The sequence below is a fragment of the Rhinatrema bivittatum genome, chromosome 1 (assembly GCF_901001135.1).
Source record: "Rhinatrema bivittatum chromosome 1, aRhiBiv1.1, whole genome shotgun sequence".
NCBI classification, from domain to species: domain Eukaryota; kingdom Metazoa; phylum Chordata; class Amphibia; order Gymnophiona; family Rhinatrematidae; genus Rhinatrema; species Rhinatrema bivittatum.
In genome coordinates this window covers 705,875,192-705,897,619 of record NC_042615.1, presented here as the reverse complement: position 1 = coordinate 705,897,619, position 22,428 = coordinate 705,875,192, and the positions used below count along the sequence as shown (strand labels likewise).

Below are 22,428 nucleotides of genomic sequence, written 5' to 3'. Positions count from 1 at the left end.
CTTGCTTTTTTCCCCGTAGATAAGCAGGCTGAATTAGCCATGCTGTATGGGAGGCCCCAGCCCAAGGTTTCGAAGCACAGTTCAGTGTGTTTCACAGAGAACAGGAATGACCTGCTTGCTGGCTTGGTTGTGCAGAGGATCCTCTAGCGTGGTGGACAGTCTTAAGTGTTAGTGGCATGCCGCAATATCTCTTGCCCCATGAGCACATCCAACCTGGCATGTTGCTGGAGGCAGTAGTGGGAGGTGAAAGTATGCAGTGACGACCAGGTAGCTGCCTTGCTTATGTCTTGAACAGGCACCTGACGAAGGTGGGCAATCGAAACAGCCATAGCTCTCAGTTGATGCAGCTTCACTCTCGATGTTAGATATTCTGATCTAGTTGAATAGCAGAAGTGGATACATTGGGTTAACCAATCAGCCAATGTGTGTTTAGACACTGGTAATCCTGGAGCATTTGGATTAAAGGACAGAAAGAACTGCAAAGATCTGTCCGGTGAGTGGGTCCTCTGCTTGGAGTAGGCCAGCACCCTCTTGCAATCCAATATATGTAGTAATGCTTCTCATCCCGAGGCATGAGGTTTTGGAAAAAAGGTTAGTAGCGTAATAGTTTGATTCAGGTGGAAAGCCGAGACAACCTTAGGGAGGAAGGATGGATGAGTCTATAAGGTCACCTTATCATGGTAGAATTGCAGATAGGGGCTATAGTGCACCAGTGCTTGCAACTCGCCCACTCATTGTGCCGATGTGATCGCCACTAGAAAAAGCACCTTCCATGTGCGAAACTTCAATGAAGCTGTCTGCATTGGCTAAAAGGGGGAAAGCATTAATGCTTATAAGACTACATTCAAGTCCCAAGGAATGGCTGGCTTTAAGACCAGAGGCCAAAGCCGCAGATCACCCCTCATGAAGCGAGATATTAATGGGTGCATGGAGATAGAGATGCCTTGAATAGACAAATGGTAATCCGTAATGGCACTGAGGTGAAATCTGATGGATGAGATTGCTAATCCAGATCTGAAGAGTAAATGTAGATCCTTGAATAATTGTTCCAGGAAGGAGTGAAAGGGGTCAAGGGAAGCCAAAATGCCCCGACGATGGTATCTAAGCCACTTAGCGGCATTATTTTTCCTCATGGAGGGCCTCCTTGCTGAGATGATGATGTCCTGAATATCCCCCGGAATGGGAAGGTGATTTAATACTTCCCTTTCAATCTCCACACCGTCAAATGAAGGAAGTCCTGAGGGATGAGCAGCAGCCTGCCTCCCTGAGTCAGGAGGCCGACCTTGCTCTAAAAGGGAATTGGTGGCAGTATGGAAAGGTGTATCAGATAGGCATACCATGGCTGTCTGGGCCATGTCACAGGGCAATTAGGATGAGACCCAAGTCGTCCACAATGCAATTTTGAATTACCCATCTTATCAGTGATATGGGAAGGAATGCAGAGAACAGACCTCCCGACCATGTTAATAGGAAGGCGTCCTGAGCTATTCTCCGGTCGCTCGGGTATAGGGAGCAGAACCACGGTACCTTCACATTGCACTTGGTGGCAAAGAGATCTACTCGGGGCATCCCCAAGCTGTGAAACAGATTGGATGCTACGTTCCCATCCACTTCCCATTCATGAGGATGAAAGATCCTGCTGAGCCTGTCGGCTTCCGTGTTTCGTATGTCAGGTAGATAGGTAACCTTCCAGCAGAAGGACCGATTCTTTGCACAAAGTCCTGGAACCAGACCTGCCTTCCTTGGTGATGTAGAACATGGCTACTTGATTGTCCATGTAGACAATGACTGATTTTTTGAGGAGAAGGCGTGAGAAAGCGTGGATGGCGTAACGAATGGCATGCAGCTCCAGCAGGTTTATATGGAATTTTTTTCTCTGTGGGAGACCACTGACCTTGAGTCTTGAGGTGCAGGACATGAGCCCCCCACCCCTTTCTGGAAGCATCTGTAGTTAAACCATCTGGTGAGGTGGGTGCCGAAAAGGCGTACCAGACTCCAAAATACACGGCTGTAGCCACCAGTCCACATCTGTCGCCATAGACTTTGTGAGAGTCACCTAGAGTGATTATTGGATGAGAACGCTGGGACCATTGGGACTTTAAACCCCACTAAAGGCGACGCATGTGGAGGTGCGTGTACGGAATCATATACATCGTTGCTGCCATATGGCCCAATAATATGAGGATTTGACACGCTGTTGGATGTGCAAGACTTTTCAATGTGGCGACTAGGGCCCAAAAGGTGGAGATCCTGTCCTCTGGAAGAAAAGCTTTGCCGAGGCGCATGTGGATGAGTGCACCTATAAACTGCAGGGTCTGAGAAGGGTCGAGGTGAGACTTCTCGTAGTTTATAAGGAAGCCCAGGCTTTCCAGGCAAGTAAGAACTCAAATCTGATGGGTGCAAATCAGCTCCGAACTTGGGGCTACAAGCAACCAGTCGTCAAGACAGGGAAAGGTTTTATGCCCTCTCTCTGAAGATGGGCCACAGCTACCTTTAGACACTTGGTGAACACCCTGGGCGCTGATGATAGGCTGAAAGGCAGAACCCTGTACTGGTAATGTTGACTGTGAACTTGGAAGCACAGGTAGCGCCAGAAGGATGGGTGTATAGGTATGTGAGCATAAACATCCTTGAGGTCTAAGGAACACAACCCATCGTTGGGTTGCGTGTATGGCAAGATGTTCTTGAAAGAGGTCATCTTGAACTTCTCCCACACAATAAATTGGTTGAGCATTCTGAGGTCCAGAATCAGCCACAATCCTCTGCTTTTCTTGGGGATGAGGAAGTATTGGGAATAAAATCCCTGAGATTGGTGAGAAGGGGGGCACCAAGTGTATTGCCCTCTGTTGCAGGAGGGATCGGACTTTTTACAATAGGAGGAGGACATTGCCTCCCTGTGAAGGGGAGACTAGGTGCGGCAAGGTGGGAGGTCTCCAGAAATTCAGTCAGTAGCTGTTCTAGACAATGTTGAGAACCCAACTGTCGGATGTGATCCGGCCCCATGCCAGTGAAAATGAAGCAAGGCTTCCGCCTACTGCTTCCCGAGGCAGTGGCCGTGGCAGAGTTAAAAAGATGGTTGGATTTTGGTGGCAGCACTCTGTATTGGTTTGGGGGTGTGTGGGATTGGCCACGGCCCCGCGACTGCAAGAGTTGGGGCTGGGGCCTCTGCAGTGGGTATGAAGGAGGCTGGTATGACAGATAGGACCTTTAAGCGCGCCAGGGATAAAAAGGCTTCTTGTAGGCAGGGTAGTACCGTTTCACAACTGTTTGGCTTGTTGGTAACGTGAATGATGACACTGCTACACTCTGCTCCTTGAGCTGGGAGACCGTCTCGCGAAGCTTGCCTCCAAACAAGTTATTCCCCTTGCAGGGAAGGTCTGCAAGTTTATTGTGTGCATCTTCACAAATGGCGCTCGCTCTCAGCCAGGCTATCTGGCAGCCCGCTATACAGGTTGCCGAAGTATGGGCAGAGATTTCAAATCCTTCATACATGGTTCAGAGAATGTGTCTTGGGCCCTTGTCCAGGTCAGCCATTCTCTGTTTATGTTGACTGGTTCCCGAAGGTTGACCTTCACCAGATTTCAACTTCTGGAGGCACTCATATAGGTACTGAGCATGGAACCCTGAAACACCTTTTTGCCAAAGTCGTCCAGATAGTGGCTGTCCTTGCCCGGTGGGGGAGGGGGGCATTGGAGTAGAGTTCGGTTTTCCTGGCTTTCTTCATAGAGGATTCCACCACCACAGAGGCATGTGGCAGTTGCACTGAGCCATAATGTACAGATTTTCGCATTCTGAATTTTAGTTCAGTCTTCCTGTATGTGGTTGGCAAGAAAAAGGTACTTCCCATGCCTTATCCATAAGTGTCCAAGACTGAGTGGGAAGGTAAAGCTGTCGGTTCAGCCGAGACTTCAAAGATTTTCAAAAGGTCATTGACTTCCGCCCTAGGATCACGTAGTTTCTTGGTCTCCAGATTCAAAACGAGGGGGGGGGGGGGGTCGGAAGAAATGCTAGTGGAGGAGCTTGGATGATGGGGGAGAGGAGTAGTCTAGCACCCTTCCTGGCTTGGAAGCTTGCAGGCTGGCCACCACTTCTCTAAATCTTTGGCCTCCGAGAGTCCCCCAGGAGGGGATGATGGGGTGTAAAGTCCAGAATCCTCTGCAGAGGGGTTTGAGGGGAAAAGAGGTTGTTGGGTAGAGATGACAGAGTCAAAGAAGGCCTGTAAAAGCCCCATGATATGAGACAGCATCTGAGAAGCTGCCCCTTTTAGCATCCATGGGGTGGGTGTGGATGATTTCCTCTATTTGATAGGCAGGGAGGCACTCGTAAGCCTTCCCTGGGGGGAATGCTGCCCCGGATCCGGAGTGCAAATGAAACAGTCCAAGTGTCCGGAGTCTCTCTCCAAAATGTGAGGCCTGGATGTAGAAGACCTCTGCTCAGTCAGATGCCTACTCCAACCATTGCAATCGGAAGTAGATGAGGAGGAGCAGCTGGAAGGATGGGGTGCCTCCCCTTTGGAGATTCCAGAGCCCTCCATATCTGAAATGAGGAGGTATGGTTGCAGAGGTTTCAAACGCTGGGGGCTCTCTTCTCCAGAGTCTGGAGATGGTCTATGCTCGTGTGTCAATGAGGGGTGCTCGATATGGCGAGTCTTTTCTCTAGATTTCTCATGCTTTGAAGTTCTTGTTCATGTCGAGTGCGTTAATATCTTGCCGATGCTGTATGTTGTGTTGTGTCAGAGTCTTGGACACTGGTACCGACGTTGGTTTGATGTTTCGACGGCACTGAAGAAGTGGTACATCCTTTGGGTGCATCAAGCAATGTTCTGTGTCGGCTGGCGCACAACACTCCTCTTTATGCACCATGCTTGGTGCCTCGCTCCCACACCGTTCAACTTTATCTTTAGACGCAGATGACTCACTCAACGCTCGGACCTTTTCCAGGTTGGAGCTTGATTCCCTTCAGGCCAGACAAGAGAGATCACCTCCAGCCTTACCTCTTTCCACTCCCGAGGGCTTCAATTTAGAGGAGGGTTGCAGGGAGGAGGCCTGTTTCACCCCTTTAGGATGCTTGGGCTCTTGGCCTGGTGAGGACTGGGTAGAATGTTGAGTGCGAGCATAAGAGCCTGATGCGACGTTCTCCCCTTCATGGAGTCGGGCGATCTTAGCGGCCCTCTGCCACTGGGCCCTAGGGGACATCCTCTCGCAGTCTCGGCAGGAGGCCTGATCGAGCTCCAGGTCCAAGCATAAGTAGCAGTAATTATGTCCGTCAGTGATGAACATAATCTTCCTGCACTGACAGAACTTGAATCCTGGGGCTTTATGAGCCATAGAGGCACTTAAAAGTGCTGTTGGCAGTTCACCAATGTGAAGAAACTAGGAAAAAAAAAAAAAGACGAAAAGGCAGCGAGGAGAAGAACCTGTGTCCGTTGCTGCGTGGGAAAGGCGGAAACTGACACGCTATCGGTAGTCACGTGGGAAGGCACCGCGCAGGCATGCAGGAACAAAGCTCTGCTTGTGCTAGATGTTCCCGCCTCGAGCCGCCAGGGGGTGTTCCCAGACAGCATGGCTAATTCAGCCTGCTTATCTGCGGGAAAAAAAAGGAGATTGCTTTTTTATTTTCCATTCTATTGTGGATAAAACTGTCGCCTTTAGTGGATCTTTTTGTTTGAAACCAAGATTTGTACACTGTTTCCAATAGTTACTTTGTGTTCAACTATTTTATCTGCAGTGCTGCCCTCTGACACCAACTGTGCCTGGAAAATAACAGCATTACAGTTAGAAAGGACACAGAGCAGATGGAAAAGATTCATAGTAATAATCGTTTAAAGCAAACAGTGAAAGATGCTTCCTGAAAATGAACAGATAAAAATGAAATTTTAAGCAAATAAAATAAAAAAAAAAAAACATGCTAGCAGAAGAAATGTGAAGAGACTGCATTACTCACTCCAGATACTGCACTGTATCTTTTAGAACATATCCATTTTGCAAAATATGATTGTGTGGTAATCCAAAGGAAAACAGACAAACATCATCGTCACAAGGGTTTGGAAAATGCTCTTTCCCATTCTCCTGGGATGAGTGCATTTTCTTGGAAGTAGAGGAGAAAGCAGAAGCATCTTCATCCCTCAACTGTAGCCCCGGGGGAGGGAGAGGAGGCAGCACTACAGCTTGAGAAGACAGCAAGAGAGGAAAGGGGAGAACAGTGTGTGGGGAGAAGGAAAGGGAGAAGAGGAACATGAGTGGGGGCAGGGAGAAGGGACAGAAGTGCGAAGAGAAAAAGAGAAGGGAATAAAAAAGGAAGATGGGGAGAGTAAGGGAAGAGGGAGAGAGAGGGAGGAAGAAGGGAGAAGTGAGTGGGGGGAGGAGAGGAGGGTGAAATGGAGGAAAACAAAGGTCTGTTCCTGGGTGGGGTTGGGGGGGAAGAAGTGTGGAGGGAGAGAGAAGTCTGCAGCTGGGTGGAATGGAGGATGGAATACGGAGGGGAAGGGAGGGAAGTCAGCTGCACGAAAGTGGAGGGGAATGGGGGTGTGCACTTGCCAGGTGTAAAGTGCACTCACCATGTATTCATTTTGCTGCCACACCCCCAAAACCTAACAGAAAATATTTGAAATTAGGGTGATTAAACACAAAAGGACTTAATTAATGCCACTATATCACAATCTTACTTCAACTACGCCACATTTTACTGTGCATTCAGCCTTAATATGCAGCTTTTCTTCCCGTCTAGTAATTTAAAACCTGAAATTTTATTACAGAAGTAATGACCACTTCACTGTCTAATGACTGAATTTAAGATATTTCTGATGTACTTTATGCTTACTCTTGTTTGTTGTCACCTCACAGTTGTGCTTTATGCTCAATTAATCATGGCTCTCACTGATGTACACTACTCCTTATCGTAGGCCTCTCCATTTTGTAACAGTTCTGAATTCATTTGCTGGAAATGTGCGAGATAAACAATGATGATATCGGCTTTCTCAACCAGTATCAGATATGGGCCCTATCAACTGCACATTTTTCCTCTCTCATCACATCTGTCATCCTTGCCCCCCTGCCTCCAACCCTCCTTTACTGAGTTGTAATGGCATATGCAGGCAGCTTAAAACCTCATGCCTCTGCTATTTAAACAGAGTGTAACTGTGCCGGTTCTTCATTGAGCTGATGAAAAGAGGATAACTCTCTAAAGTGTGTCACATATATATTTATGTTAAAAATATGCCACCTACAACTTGTTTGCTGACCCTTAATTCCACATACCTAAGTGAACTAACACAGCAACTACAATTCTTTAATAAAGAAAAAAACTACTTTGTTGGCAGATTTTAAATTGTGGGGCATGAATGGGGAAGTCAATTTGAGTTTATGGTTAAATAATGTTTTCCTTTCCAAAAGGCAAAATTTTGTCCCAACAGGTTCTGAAAGTTATATTTCATGGAGTACACAAAATTTACAAAGGCATTTTTTACATACCTTGTCTCACACCCCCCCCACACACACTTTTACCAAATCTCTCTCATCCCCCCCCCACACACGAATGGCCACAGCTGTTCCCCTCTCACCTCTCATCCAAGCCTTTCACTTCCCCCAGCCAATCCCTCTCTCAACATCCTTCTTTCTTCTCTCACATGCACATCAACTAATCCCCTCACAAACTTTCCATAATCCCTCTCCCCCCCACATAAATCCCAGCCAATTCCCTCTTTCAAACCACTCCCCCCCAGCTGATCCCCTCTCACACACACACACACACATTCCCAACTAAGTCCCCTCTTTCACCCTCTCCAGCCTTTCTCTTGCCCCCTAGCCAAGCCTCCTCATCTCCCTAAGACATACATGCCCCAAGCTCCTCCTCCCCCTTCCTCTGCTGATTCCCCTAGTTTATACCTCTCTCACCACTGCTGATTTGGGTCAGCAGAACAAGACTGAAAGTAATGATGCCCTGGGCTGCATCCTCCTGTTCTGCAACCACAGCTCAACTAGTGCTTTGAATCATGCAGGATGCTATATTGTCACACGGTTCAAAGCACCAGTCAAGCTCTAGACATCGGAGGTGGGGGACGGAGATGAAATATGTGACTCTCCTTTCTCCTGCTGGCCTGGATTAGTGGTAGGCTGGTGAGCTGGCAGGCAGAGGGAAGGCTTTATTGAAAGGGTGGTCAGTGGGGAAGAATAGGCAATTTTTGGACCAGCGCAATGTGCTCCGCTAGGCCACCAAAACAGGGGGCTTCATTCTTCAGCTCCGTATGGCTACATTGGTCCACTCCCTCTTCCCAGGCTCTGATCAGGGAGAAACTTTCACCTCCTCCTGCTGGGTCCCTGGTATGTATACTGTGGAACCTCATGTGCCTGTTGCATGCACAGAGGAAACATGGCACAGATGAACGCATTGTCAGGTGTTTAAGGCAGCAAAGAATGCCTAAAAAGAGAAGAATAAGAAACTGTTCCACAAATTCACTTCAGCAGCCTGAAGCTTATATGACTAGAGACTGAAAAAAAAGGAAAAAAAAAAGCTTTCAGTGGCCCTTTGATTTCCTCTTGAATCACCAAGTAGAACCAGATGCTCTTCTCATCCCTTCCCCTCCCCAGTGTGGTACTCTGTGCATCACAGAAGCCCATGAGACTGAATAGGGTCAGGAGGGTGAGCATAACAATACACCTCAACTCACCATGCTAACAAAAGCTGGATTATTTATCAGGCTTGCCATGTCAAAACCCCATCCAGTCCCAGTCTGAAAAGAGAGAAGACATGAAAATTAGTAAATCCAAAGTCCTTTATAAAAAAAAATCCTACAGAAAAACAGCTTTGAAAAGAGTATAGCAGATTCATAAATAACTCACCGGACTGGATGTTTCTTTTAATTTCTGTTCAGCTACTTTTAAATTTGATTTATAAGAGTCATTTTCTGGATCTAAATTCAGTGCCTTTTGGTAACTGGCAATTGCCTCCTCATATTTATTCATAGCAGCCAGAGCCAGCCTGTAATAGAATGGAATACTTTTACAGAGCAAATCAGTTCCTAAGTAAGGTTATGATTAACAGTTTATGAACAGGATGGACTCAGCAAAATTGATTCCGAATGTTTACTATGAAACGGAAGCCAGTAACTAACTATTCTTTGTAGAGGGATTGGAAATAGTTAGCAGTTAAATTCTAACACTTAATACAGACAAAGATATACAGTTTCACTATAAAATACCTTAATCTGAAAAACATTATGGTATTAACCTATACCATAAAGGCACAGAAGTCATACAAACCCAGCAATCACAATGCAGCAGCTTTTAGTATGGTCATTAAATCAAAATACAAATTGTTTCCTAAGACCTCATCTCACAATTACATGAAAAATACAATGTTACAAAATTTTGCATTTAAAAGGTTCAGATATCACAGGGTTTTAGGATCCTGTTCAATATGAAATACCCTGGATGCATTCTTAATATATTTTTTAAGTATGGAATATTTTTGCAGACATGCACACACATAGTCAATATGGAACCCAAGTGCCACAGACGTGGCTTTCAAACCTTAGTTATCACTGCCTTATTCTGTTTGCATTACATACGTCCCTATCGTACAGACTTTAGCAGTTCATACATTCACTATACACTTACGTATTACTTAGTAAAAATATGTCTGCTAGCTCTCTCTGCCAAGGCAGCCCTCTTTATTATTATTTCATTTCCTCTTTTACCAGAATTTAGAATGTCAGCAGGGGTCTTCACAAAGCAGCAAGATAAAGGTATTAAAAAGTAATTTTCATAAAGCTGGCCACCCCAGTTAGAGAGTGGTACACTGGCTCTGGGCTGCTGTTTTACCCATTCTGCATGCTGTGGCACTACCACCCCTTTTTGCTTGCTTCTTCTACCGCTCAGTCTCTCGGTTTTGGAGGAAACAGGAGCCTCATGAGCAAACACAGCTAACAGGGTTGGTCCATGCTTATAGTGGGCACCAGCCCGAATTCCAGCATCTGTGGCTTGCCAGGCTTTTTAAAATGTATTTTAAACCAATGAAAACCCTCAAAACATTAAAGGGAAAATGACTATCTTCTCCTGCTCAATTCCCCCCTCCCCCCACCAACCCCAGCCATCTCCCATCACTCTCTATCTTCCCCTGCAGCCCTCCAAGCAGCAGAGCCTGCCTCATGCCATGAGCGCCTCCTTTTCTCTGCATGATCCAGCAGAAGTGCAGCATCTGTTATTTCGGGAAATGTTCTTGTGCAACCTTTCCAGATAGACGCTGGATATTATTACATAGGAAACAACATATAGTTTTTCTTTTAAAGGATTCACATAGAGTAATATCCCTCTGTAGGTAATGAGTATGGCCTAACTTTTAATAAAACAGGAAAGTACACAGCATACATCGGGCAAACAGTGGAATTAGCATAAGTTTGAAAACTTGCAAGCAGTACCCAGCAGTTGCAAAGGGAGGAGGATTTACCAAGATGTCTTCCATTGAGCCCACCAGACCTGCCCTGCTGAGCTTAAGATCCATGGGTTTCACACCAGCTTTCCTGTGCCATGTAAGTGGATATAATTCTTCTCCCCGAGCTCAGTATGGAAAGACACCAAATTCATTTCAATTTATTTTTATAAAATAGGTATGGTGAGAGAACTAGGACAGTCACACTGAACCTAAAGAAGAGCTTCATCACCTCACTTGATACCCAGATTAGTATTCATAGGAGCGACGTTCAGTTTCTTTTGATCTAACCATTGGTATTCACGTGTGCATCCGGCAGAACGGAATGTGATTTTCACAAAAGCAGGCAGGCTCTTCAAAAGCTGAATCTCATTCTTAAGTACAATATGAAGGCAAACATGTGCTGAACTTTTTTTTTTTTTTTTTTTATAAAGACTGAGGAATGCTTCAGTCATGTAGGAGAATTAAATGAGAATTAAATCAAATCTCAAGTCAATCAATTTACAAAACAAACCGATCCATTAATGGCATACCCTGGGCCAACTTTAAACTGAGATTTAAAATATGAAATTAGGGAGAGCTCCTTAACATTAAGATGCTTTGCCATAACTCATAGCACTAGTGTTAGATGGCATTTCTCTTGACCTACCCCATTCTCCCATAGGCTTTGCTGTAGTTTGGATCTATTGCTATTGCCCTTTCACAGTCTTTAATTGCTTCACTGCAGTTTCCTAGTTTGCTCTGAGCAGCAGCCCTAAAAAACAAAAATGAAATGTCATTGTTAAAGAAAACCACGTCTAAATACTCTGCCTGAAGAATCTGTACACCAGGGATGGGTGGCTGCTCTCCTAGGCCACTTAATTGTAACTCTCAAATTCAAAACGGGTGTCGTCATACCCAGCTCAGAGCGGAAGATAGTCCCGACCAATAGTAAGTGTACACATGCTAGAAACCAAGGCGATGAAAACATTTACATTTTTAAATGTTCCAGAAATTAGACCTTTCAGTGCTACCCTGAACTCTAAGGCAAAAAATAACTTCTTGATCAAAAGTTATTTTATCAGTGATAGGAAGGCTCCAGGTATTCTCCAACAGCTCAGGATGGAGTCTGTAGAAAAAGTTAGAAAATTCAGGAGCAAATCCACATCCCATTTACATAAAGTTTCACGTAGTTATACATAGTTTGCACCAAAGTCATGTTTTCACTATTTTCCTTTAAAACATAAAAGTTTCCCAACTTGCTTTCAAATCTCAGTTCTCTCTTTTTTTTCTATTCCCTTTCACTTTTCATTCCTTTTCTCTCTCCTCTTACTCCACCCTCGCAGTATTGACTGTCTTATGCCCCTCCTAAAGTTGCCTCTTGTGTCACTTCTTCCCTTCCTCCTTGCCTCTCCTTTCCAACTCCTGGCTTGTACCTCCCCCTGCCTTCTTCCGGTTACCCCTTCACCAGCAGCAGCTGCCAGTATGAGACCTGCGACTCTGCCACATGATGCAGCAGCTGGGTAGGGAATAGCAATGGCCATAGGAGCCAGCTCAGGGAGGTGGTGGGAGGGGAGAGAGAAATCTTGGGCCAGCTTCTGGGGGAAGGAGAAAAGCAGCAGAGGTCCCCTCAGGAAATGGTGGTGGTGGGGGGGGGGGGGGAAGCATACTATATAGATCATCTTTTATCCATCAAATTTTTCATTTTATCATATAACATTTTTATTCCGGCATTCCTTTCACTTCCTAGGGATCACATGCTCCCTTTGGATGTCCTCATCCATTTATTTTCATCAGCTGCGTACGTATCATTGATCTCCACCTTTGTCTATACTTCATGGCTTGGATATAGATATGTATACTATGAAATATCCTGTCAAGTTTTTTGATTCATGGGACTCTTTTGGAATCATTACTGTATATCTTTATTTATATTTTCTATTTGTATAAGTGTCCTGGCTGCCAGTACTTTTCCACATCTGCAGTTTTTTATTAATTTATTCATTTTTTAAGTATATACTGTTTGTCATAAATATGAGTTTTTACCTCAATGCAGGCGTCTTTCCTGAAACGTATTTTAATTGATTTGGCTTTTATTTATTTTCAAATTTATAAACTGCCTCTTCCCACTGGGCAATAAGGCAGCGGACGATAAAACAAATAGTATGATAAACTTCAAAATTACAGGGCATACATTAAAATTATACAATGGCCTTGATTTGTTTGTTTTTGTATACCGCATTTCTGTATGATTAAAAAAATAAATATATTTTTTTTTACTGCTGTATGAATAAATCGTGTATTTTACTCATTGTAACTTCTGTTTCTATTTACTTGTTTCATTATATTTCTTTGACCTCTACTCCTTTTTGGCTTGACTTGCACTTTGTTTGTGGTTGGCCGTCTAATGTCTGTTTCTTAGACCAATTTGAGGGCCAAAGTTATTAAGGATTCCCCTCCCCCCCCCCATTCTGAGCTGAATTTCCAAAGCCATTTAACTGCATAAAACACAATTTTATGTGCAGAAATAGCTTTTATAAAATTGCCCAGGGCTCAGAGTGCCTAAAAGCATGTGAGTAACCGGATTATGCACGAACCTTTAAGTGCACTGGGGAGAGGCATTACAGGGGCAGAGTTAAGACTTACACGTATACTTATTCAGATCTATTATTTTCTTCCTTTTTTCAATCAGAAATTTACACATGCTGACTTCAATGTAAAATCTTGTTTACTTAGTTCTTGTTCAATGTAAAACTTCTTTTTTATTCTGTTCTATGTAAACCGCTATTTGTAGCGATAGTTACTGTTCTTTGTGAACCGGGGTGATATGTATATTATACAGGAACCTCCGGTATATAAATTATTTAAATAAAAATAAATAAATAAATACTTTTCTATTTTCAAAACTATGTGCCCGAGTTAACCTGCATAAGTTTGCCCTGCAAAAAGCAGGTATAAAACTTTGTGAAGGGCAAATACCTGAGAATTTTCAAAATGAATTTATGTACACAAGTTTGCTTTCAAAATGTGGGGGTAATATCTATGTGTAAAAGTCACAAGCAGATTTTACTCCAATCCCGAAAGTTATAAAAATGAACCTCCCTGTATCTATGGAACAATAGTTCAGTAAATTGAGACACTGGTTTCTAAATGCAGAACCATACAATGGCATTTTGGGTGGCAGCCCCGGCGTAGAACAGGATGATGCCGGGGAATGCCTGGTGTAGGCGTGCAGGATTTCCGATCAGGGCTGCGACCTGCATCAAAATCTGGCAGCAGAACACTTTTTGCCTTCCAGTGCCAGTCTTCTAAGGATAAAGGAGCCCTGGACAAGAAGGCAAACCTTACAATGTACAGCTTAAATTTGTTTTGGTATATTTTTACTAAACCTTGATAAAGTGCAACTTATAAGTTAAGAATGTGCAAGCACAAATGAACCCAACGTCAGATGATCTCACATGGTTTTCTGAAAGTTAACCGTCTGTTTATTATCTCACAATTAAAAAGCCAACTGGTTTTAGAAAAGCGAGGTCCACATCACATCTGCGCTGATCTCCATTTATTCAAGAGGACATCAATATCTTTAGTGCCGTCACTTACTCTGGCCTCCAAGAAGTAATGGAGGGTACCACTACTTACCCAAGGTCACAAGAGGGTTTTGACTCTTCCGTTTCCCTGGTTCTAGCCTGCTGCTCTAACCACTAGGTTACCCCTCCACCCCACGTTCTGCTTACCAGGTTTAGGCATGAATGGAATGATCCAAACTCAGCCCTTCCATAACTCATACGGCTTGACAAACTATTTTCCAGTGGCATCTTGCTCTTTAATGGCAGGGCGAAAGGTGAACAAAATGCACACCTTTTTACTGCTCTTTTCTCAAACTTCCACTATTTCAAAACGGAAAGATAGCACTTGTGCCCCAATGCTACCAGTCAAGAAGATGAAGGAATGCTCCCAAACCCTCACCTTCTAGGCAGAAGTTATGCCATTCACTTATCTGTACAGTTTTATCCTGAGTTTAGCAATGTCTGTGTTTTCAAAAGCCGGCAGTTTGTGCTTGTACCTGTTGCAGTAATAGACAGCATTACTGGGATCGAGTTCCACAGCCTGTGTATAACAATCCACCGCAGCCCCATAGTTCTCTTCCTTCATATGATTATTACCTGCAACAATTCAGAAGAGTGTAGCAGCACAAGAACAAAGCAAGTTACCTATAAACGCAAAACTCCTTCCAAGGATAGCTGGGGCTGACCCAGTGTCAATGTTGTACACTGCCAGGCAAAGACCTGGCTTCAATTCCTGGGTCTGGGGATCCAGTAGCTTGGCCTCTACTTAGTGGTGACTCCTAGTGAGAGGCCACATTTCAGGCCTGATTTACTAGTCTTTTTTCCTGTTCTGTGTCTCTGGATAAAAACTCAGTTAATCAGGCCTTTAGCATCCATTCTAGCCAGGTCCTGGCCACGGTCGGGAGATAGGATGCTGGGCTTGAAGGAGCTTGGTCTGATCCAGCATGACACATCTTATGTTCATGGCCCTTGACTGAAGGCTGTTGCTGCAATGGCCAATATAAAATTAGGGGGAGGGAAATTTCCGGGTAGTTGTGAATGAAGACTCTTGTTGTCGTAGCCCAATAAAGGCCGATTCCAACTTAGCTGGAAACTCAAAGTTGGAGGAGGAAACTGCTGGATCATTCAAAAATTAAAAGATAGTGATATGGTTCCCATAATCTAAGAAATATCTCAGAATATTTCTTTGCAAATTATTTTGAAAACATGTTATTTTTCACTCTAACTTTACTACTGCTCCTTACTAGGCTCTGGCCTCTAGCAGTTCTTTCAGATACTTTAAGCCCATCATTCTCAGCTACTGGGAATTTCACCTTCTGTCTTCTGCCACTCATCTGGTCATTGCAGTGATGGCCCTCGTCCAAGAGGCACAGCCCATGGCTCTCTTTGGAGCCAGTCTAATAAGTGTGCTACATACTGGTCAGTAGGCGTTGCTGCTGCACAGTAACCAGGGCTCCCTTATTTCACAGGGACTGTGAATGCTGCCTCTGCAGCAGTCCTGGCCAGCTCGAAGATTAGGAAGCGCATCTGGAAATGAATCCGGTCTTCACACAGACACATGACCTCCATGACATACTGGTACATTGGGAGCTCCAAAGGCCAAGAAACCCAAGTCTGGATATTTCATATGGCAGAAACATCGCTACTGCCACATCAGAACACCAGTCTAAAAACTTTTTCAAATGGGGTCAACAAAGAGAAGTCCAACAGAAGGGTTTCTCAGTCAGCATATTTTGCAAGGTAACTTATCAAACAGTCATATACACATTCAGAGGTCAATATTCAAAAGGCTTTGTCCAACTAAGTTTGGGACTTGGACAAATCTGGGGTTTTCCCCCCACTAACTGGCTAAAACAGAGGTGGTGCAGTCACATTATGGGGTGAGGAATAAACTTGGCCAGGTAGCATAGAATATCAGTTCTACGCGTCTAAATTTATCCAGCTAAGTCTATTCATGGTGGAAGAGAGTCCAAAGTTATCTAGGTAGGTGTTTACTCGGATAACTTAGAACTTAACCTTCTGTATACTGAATATAGCTGGTTAACACAACCCTCAGTCAGCAGGCCTTTCTGCATCACTTCTCCATCCCCCAAAAGAATGAACACCTGTGGGAGCACAGCACCCAACTCCGGCTACCCCTACCCTGTGCAAAACAATTTAACTCAGTGTGCCATAGCAGCCTGATGCCCTCCTCCCCTCCACAAACAATTACAATTGAAAGAATGGCTCCAGGCCATCTTCTTCCCCTACCCCTACCACCCTTTCACCCAAACCTGAGCTGGGGGTGTTTATACTGCACTCCCAGCAGCATCTGCTTTTGCTCTAACAGCAACACTAGCAGAGCACACACTAGCACTGCTATCAAAGCTGACCTGAGCTGCGAGTGACTTGAGCTTAGATCTAACAGCAAGGTCTCCAGACCTCATTCAGAGCTCCAGTCACTTCCAAGGGATGGCTAAAGGTAGGTCTGGCAGCAAGGTAAGCTGCTCAGTTGGATTACAGATGAGTGGTACCCACTAGCTTTAGAAGAAAAAAGCGAAAGGACCTCAAGAAGAGACCTGTCTCTTGTACTATTATATATATCCTACCCTAATTGCTCAACACATAGTTAATCTCTGAAACTGCTAGAGAATGTGGTAAAGGCAGCCAAGTTTAAAAAAGGTTTGGAGAAGTTCTTGGAGGGAAGTAAAACGAGAGTGGTGACGGCGGGTGGTTGAAGCCGGTGGGACCCAAGGCACCACCGCTACAGCGGGATGAAGCGAAAAGAAACTTACCGAGAATGCTGAAAAACCTGACTAAGGAACTTACAGGGAGGAACCAAGATGGAACCGGCATCGATGGAAACACAAAAAAAAACGAAAATAAGTGATGAATAACCAATGAAAGTTTTCCCAAAGTAATTTTCCAAGAAAAAGCCAAGAGCTCAGTTAACTGTGAGGTGAAAGCTCCATGGAAAACAAAGAGACTGAAGAGAGACCCTGCATGGACGCGTGGTATAGGGCATACTGGGCATGCTCAATGTGCCTAGTCAAAGTTCCAGAAACTCTGACATAAGTTTTCCATGCCGGGCTCCATCCGATGACATCACCCCTGTGTGTGAGGATTATCAACCTGCTTGTCCTGGGGGAAGAAAATTTCTCCTAAAATGTATAAAAATATGGGGACATGCAAAATAAACCTGAAACCAGGGCAAGAGAATAAAAATGACAACATCTTACTTGAAAAAAGGAACCATTTTTAACAAATGCAAATTAAGCAAAAAACTATTGCTATGTCTGTAGCAATGACTGGTACATTACTTCATTCTTAGCAGCCTACCTTCATCCTTCAGCTGGTCAGCCTTCTCAAGATCTTCTTGTGATGAGGATGAGGGAGAAAGAGGGAGCCTGTCATTCTGCAAAAGTTTAAAAAAAATGCAAGGTGTATATGTGGGATCTACTAGACCAGCTCCAAAGAAGAATTCTGACTGAATTACTCTGAAATCAGGTTGAAATAAAGTTGCGTCCACCAAGGGGGTATGAAAAAAACAAAAATGAAGGGCCTTTACTGCTCTAGTGATAAAGTAAAGGCAGCACATTTGCTGTACTTTTATGCATGGTGCTGTCACAGGCTCACTTACATTTTAAGTATTCAAAGTCAAACAATTCCATGTATTTCAATTGGGAATTATTCATTGAGATTTGCAAGTTAAATTAATGAGAAAGACTCCATATTTTAAAGAAAACCAAGTATGTGGAAGTCAACCTGACTCTTGGTTTTGGAAGTTCTTATACATCCTGGAAGCAAAATTCTACCAAAATATAAAAGCTTTGGTGTTTTATATATAGATGGACAAGTAACAATAGAGTTATTATGCTATTGTTTCATTTTTGTGGATTAAACCTTGTCTTTTTCCCTTCATGCTGATGTCCTGCCATTTGATCTTGCTAGTAATGGGCCAGATTTTAAATGTTACGTGCGTGGGGTACATTTGTGCGCGCTACCTGGCGCGCACAAATGCACACCTGATTTTATAACATGTGCGCGCTGCCGCACGCATGTTATAAAATCCAGGGTCGGCGCACGCAAGGGGGTGCACACTTGTGCACCTTGCGTGAGCAGAGCCCTAGGGGAGCCCCGATGGCTTTCGCCGTTCCCTCCAAGGCCGCTCTGAAATCGGAGCGGGCTTGGAGGGAACCTTTTTTTTTTTTTTTAGCTCCCCCCCAGCTTTCCCTCCCTTCCCCTATCTCACCGACCCCCCAGCCCTACCTAAATTCCCCCTCCCCCCACGCGAACCTCCAGCACGGCCGCTGTGCCGGAGGACTCAGGACCACCCCTGGACTGCCGCCCTGCTCATTTTTGAAAGCCCCGGGACATACACACATCCCGGGGCTTGTGCTCACCGCCGAGCCTATGCAAAATAGGCTCAGCGCGCGCAGGGGTAGGTTTTGGGGGGTACGCGTGTAACCCTTTGAAAATCTACCCCAATTTTTCCAGGAATCTGCCTTATATTTTGCTGTCCTGTAGCTTTGCTTTAATGAAAAGCATTACCAGGGTAATTTCAAAACACTGCACATAGCAGTAAAGTCTGCACATACCTGTTATGCGCATAAAATCACTTTGAAAATGCTGGGGTAAAGTTCTCTAATACACACACAAGTTACATTGAGGAAGCTACACCTACTCCTAGCTGCAAGTTACTTCTGCATTTACACTTTTGCGCAGACTTTTTTGAAAAATCCCAAAGCCTGTGCACAAGTCTTCCCTCACAGAACGTCTGCCACAAGAGCACATGAAAGTACTTTTACACGCTTACCCTGCCAGGGCTATTTTCAAAGAACTAATGTACATAAAACCAGGTTTTATGCTTGTAATCGGTTTTGAAAACTACTCATCTATATAAATAAAAATGTTAAATAGTTTGTACGAAATCGCTAATGTCAGCAACCACTGAACCGATTGCTTTCAGATTTGGACACAAGCTTCACCTCACATACGGCAAGGTTCTTCTACACTTACATTACATATATGTCACACTGAGGGCTGGTAAAACAGTTTTAAAATTTGGTTCCACAAAACAGCGACATCTGCTGGACGTAAGCGCAAGCTCTTACACCTTGCACAAACGCTCACACCCCACACACACGTGACCAATGTTTGGGATTCACACACCCTCCGACCAGACACAAATCCACCTTCCTCACACCCCCCCCCCCGCACACAATGCCAATTGTACTTACTTCACACACCCTCCCAAAACACACAAAAACCCACAAAATACCAGCATGCTACACCGGGAGGCCACTCACATGCCACATGTTTGCAATTCCCACACCCTACGAACTCACACAAAAACACCCTCCTCACACCCCCCACGCACATGACTTTTCTACTTACTGCCCTCAACCTCCGAACGCACGGAAAACTGCAGAATAGTTCGGGCTGCTCCAGCGGAAGGGGGGGGGGGGGGCAACACCGCTCCGTGACACATTGCATACACTATGGCCGTCGGCTGCCAGCAATCAAAATGGCGCCGATGGCTCTTTCCCTTACTAGGACACTCGGGAACGTCAATGGCGGCAGTAGCCCATATGACATAGTAAGGGCGAGGGCCCATCGACGCCATTTTCTGGACTGGCAACCGGCGCACCTTTGCCCTTACTTTCTGAGCGAGACGACCACTCCCATTGCTCCACCCCACTGACAGAGTAAGTTCTAACAGCTGTCGGAGACAGTTTCAGTGCTGGCTGCCAAGGGCCCGGCGCTAATACTTCCATGCCGGAACGAACGCCCGCTCCACAGACTACCATTTTTGACAGGTATCGGCAGGCCTGCAGGGGGGGGTGTGGGGATGTTCTTGCGTACATGTTCGCGGGGGGGGGGGGGCAGGGGGTGGTTATCCCCATTCTCTTTTCTTTTTTTTCCATTTAACCTGGCTCTGTCACTGCAACGCGTGGCCGGGTACAGCTAGTAAATGAATAAATTAGATAGACTTAGGACATGGCCATGCTGACTTCACTGATCTGCTCCCAGTGCAGAAAACAGGAGGTTCCCTGCAACAGCAGCAGTGCCCCTTCAAGATAAGCTGCTCATGGCGCATTTGGGTTTATAAACCTTACCGTCCAAATAGTTGGGTGCCTATCTGGCTAGAAAATAGAACAGTGTGAACATGAAGCACAAGAGGTCACTTCTAATGCTACAGAAGCACCACCTTCTGTGTTTAAGCCTGTGCAGTGGATGAGCATCAGTTCCTGTCAATACGGTTTCAGTGAGAAAGCAAAGAGGTTCCCATATACAAAAGTAACACCTTATTTTTCACTTCATTAGAGCCACAATAAGTTGAAAGCTGGAGCTCACCCCCTCTGTTTATTATTGAATACGTATGCAGAACAAAAAATCTATGACAACATATTGTGCTTTTATGGCATTAGATTATTTATGCGTTAATTAATTAGGGGTATATATTCAAAAGCCATTTAGACGGATAATGTGAAAGTTATCCATCTAAATGGCTTAGCCGCATTTTTAAAATGCTTATCCAGCTAGAATTTAACCGGGTAAGTCAGGGGTGTTCCAGGGGGGGGGGGGGGAGCTGAGTTAGCCGGCTAACTTAACTGGCTAACTCTAGATGTGCCATAGGGCAGGTCTAAAGTTATCTGGATAGCAAATATCCAGCTACCTGTAAGTTATCCGGGTATATTCAGCGGCAGAGTACTGAGTACTGATACCTCGTGGGAATTACAAAGAGAGAACAATTTGCTAGAGATGGTGGACATCAGGTATCGGAGATGGGAGAGGGAACCAAAAAATAACAAGGAAAAGAAAAAAACCCAAAACCAAGCCAACCTCACAAAGAAAGCCCAATAGATTGGGGCCTTGCACTTAGCATTTGGGCCTGTAAGACTTCCAGTAATCATTTCCTGTATTGCTCTACTGCTCCTCCATGTATGCTTTCACAGAGCAGTATAAAGTTGCATATTTTACTGACCTATTCCACAACACATTCTCCGGCCAATTCTGTAAAGTGCATGGGAAAAACCGGCGCTCAGTGGCACTCTCCCAAAGCGCGCCCCGCCACCTCTCCTGGGCATGCGACCCTGTATTTAAATGAGGGATCGCGCTAAAAAGGAGGCACTCGGGACAATAGTGCGTCCCTAGCGCCTTCTTAGCAGTGGAGACCCAGGAGAGGTGGCTGTCAGCGGGTTCAGAAAACCAACGCTCGTAAAACTGAGCTTCCGTTTTCGTAACCTGACCCACTGGCATTTTTTTATTTTTTTTTACCTTTTGGCTCCTCCGACTCCATATCACTACAATAATAAGTCAGAGGATGTACAGTTTCAGCAGGGGTTTGATGCGTGTTTTTGACCCGCTAAACCTCTTACAGTATAAGGGTTAGTGGACACGCGTCAAAAACGAGCATCCAACAGCAGGTTAAACATTGTGTTCAGCTGAGCGCACTTTACAGTATTGGCCTGTCCGAATTTAAGCTCTCCATCTCTCCCAGTTACTTATGAGCCTCAGAATGTGTGGTGAACCTGGTATATAAACCGTCTTAGCTTAATACACTCCACAAGCATGAATACCAGCAATCAAAATTTGAAGCAAGTAGTGAAAGGAGACTGAGCTAATACTCACCTTAAAAAAAGACTTTGAGAACATATCTGCTAAGGGCTGCTCCACTGCAAGATGTGTGTCTTCTAGACTAATCTTAAAAACTGTTTCCAAACACTGAATGGCAACTACAAAGAAATGAAAAATAGTTACATACATGCAGTGATGACTTTATCTGCAGTAGGCGGTTCAGAATCTTGGCTCTGCAGGTTTTCTTTGCAAAAATAAATAAATAAATTATAGGATTGTCATGAAGTAATAGGGATATTGGGACTGTAATCATGACACTACTATTGCCAATCAGAATGGTTTTCACTGGCACACACTCAAATCCAGTTAGCAGTTAAAGCCAAGCTTTTCCTTTTACTTAGCCTTTACTTATCCCTGCATATAATTTGTTGCCATGTATAAATGGAAAATATATCACATTTTAGGTACAGGAATATGTGTACAACTTCCTCTGTCACCAGAACATTGACTGGGAGCTTATGGAAAGTGATCTATCTGTGCAATAAATTTATAGGGCCCACATAATCTGAGTTCAGGGAAGAAAATAAAACATCTGTGATCATTCTGGCTTGAGAAATTAAAAAAAAACAAAAAACAAAAAACCCCCCCAACAACCCACAGCTTAGATGAAAAACTGCCAAGTAACATGGAAGTTGTACTTGAAGCAGGGACTTTTTGTTCTTCATTTGAGAACAGGAATTCCAAATGATCCCTACACCCAAAAATCTAAACAATGTTCTGTTCCAATGTGAACTTTTCACATAAGAACAAACAGCCAGCTCTACCTTGTATCCTGGGCTTATTACTTCTGGTTGTGTTTCACTGTCCCAATCAAGTCTACCTTTAAACTTTCTGTATT

The 22,428-nt window shown here is 44.5% G+C and overlaps 1 protein-coding gene across 5 annotated transcripts in view; it reads right to left on the bottom strand.

The window, feature by feature from the left end:
• Window positions 1-22,428, bottom strand: part of SGTB (small glutamine rich tetratricopeptide repeat containing beta) — a 56,052-nt gene that overhangs the window by 4,944 nt on the left and 28,680 nt on the right. For 4 of the 5 annotated variants that reach the window (XM_029576083.1, XM_029576073.1, XM_029576091.1 and 1 more), the window contains 7 exons: window positions 21,585-21,688; window positions 17,289-17,364; window positions 14,468-14,567; window positions 11,075-11,179; window positions 8,838-8,976; window positions 8,666-8,728; window positions 6,557-6,589 (listed from right to left, as the gene is read on the bottom strand). In XM_029576083.1, coding sequence (XP_029431943.1) covers window positions 6,557-6,589; window positions 8,666-8,728; window positions 8,838-8,976; window positions 11,075-11,179; window positions 14,468-14,567; window positions 17,289-17,364; window positions 21,585-21,688 — 620 coding nt within the window. The remainder of the gene's footprint in view (window positions 1-6,556; window positions 6,590-8,665; window positions 8,729-8,837; window positions 8,977-11,074; window positions 11,180-14,467; window positions 14,568-17,288; window positions 17,365-21,584; window positions 21,689-22,428) is intronic. The other variant, XM_029576109.1, reaches the window with a different exon arrangement.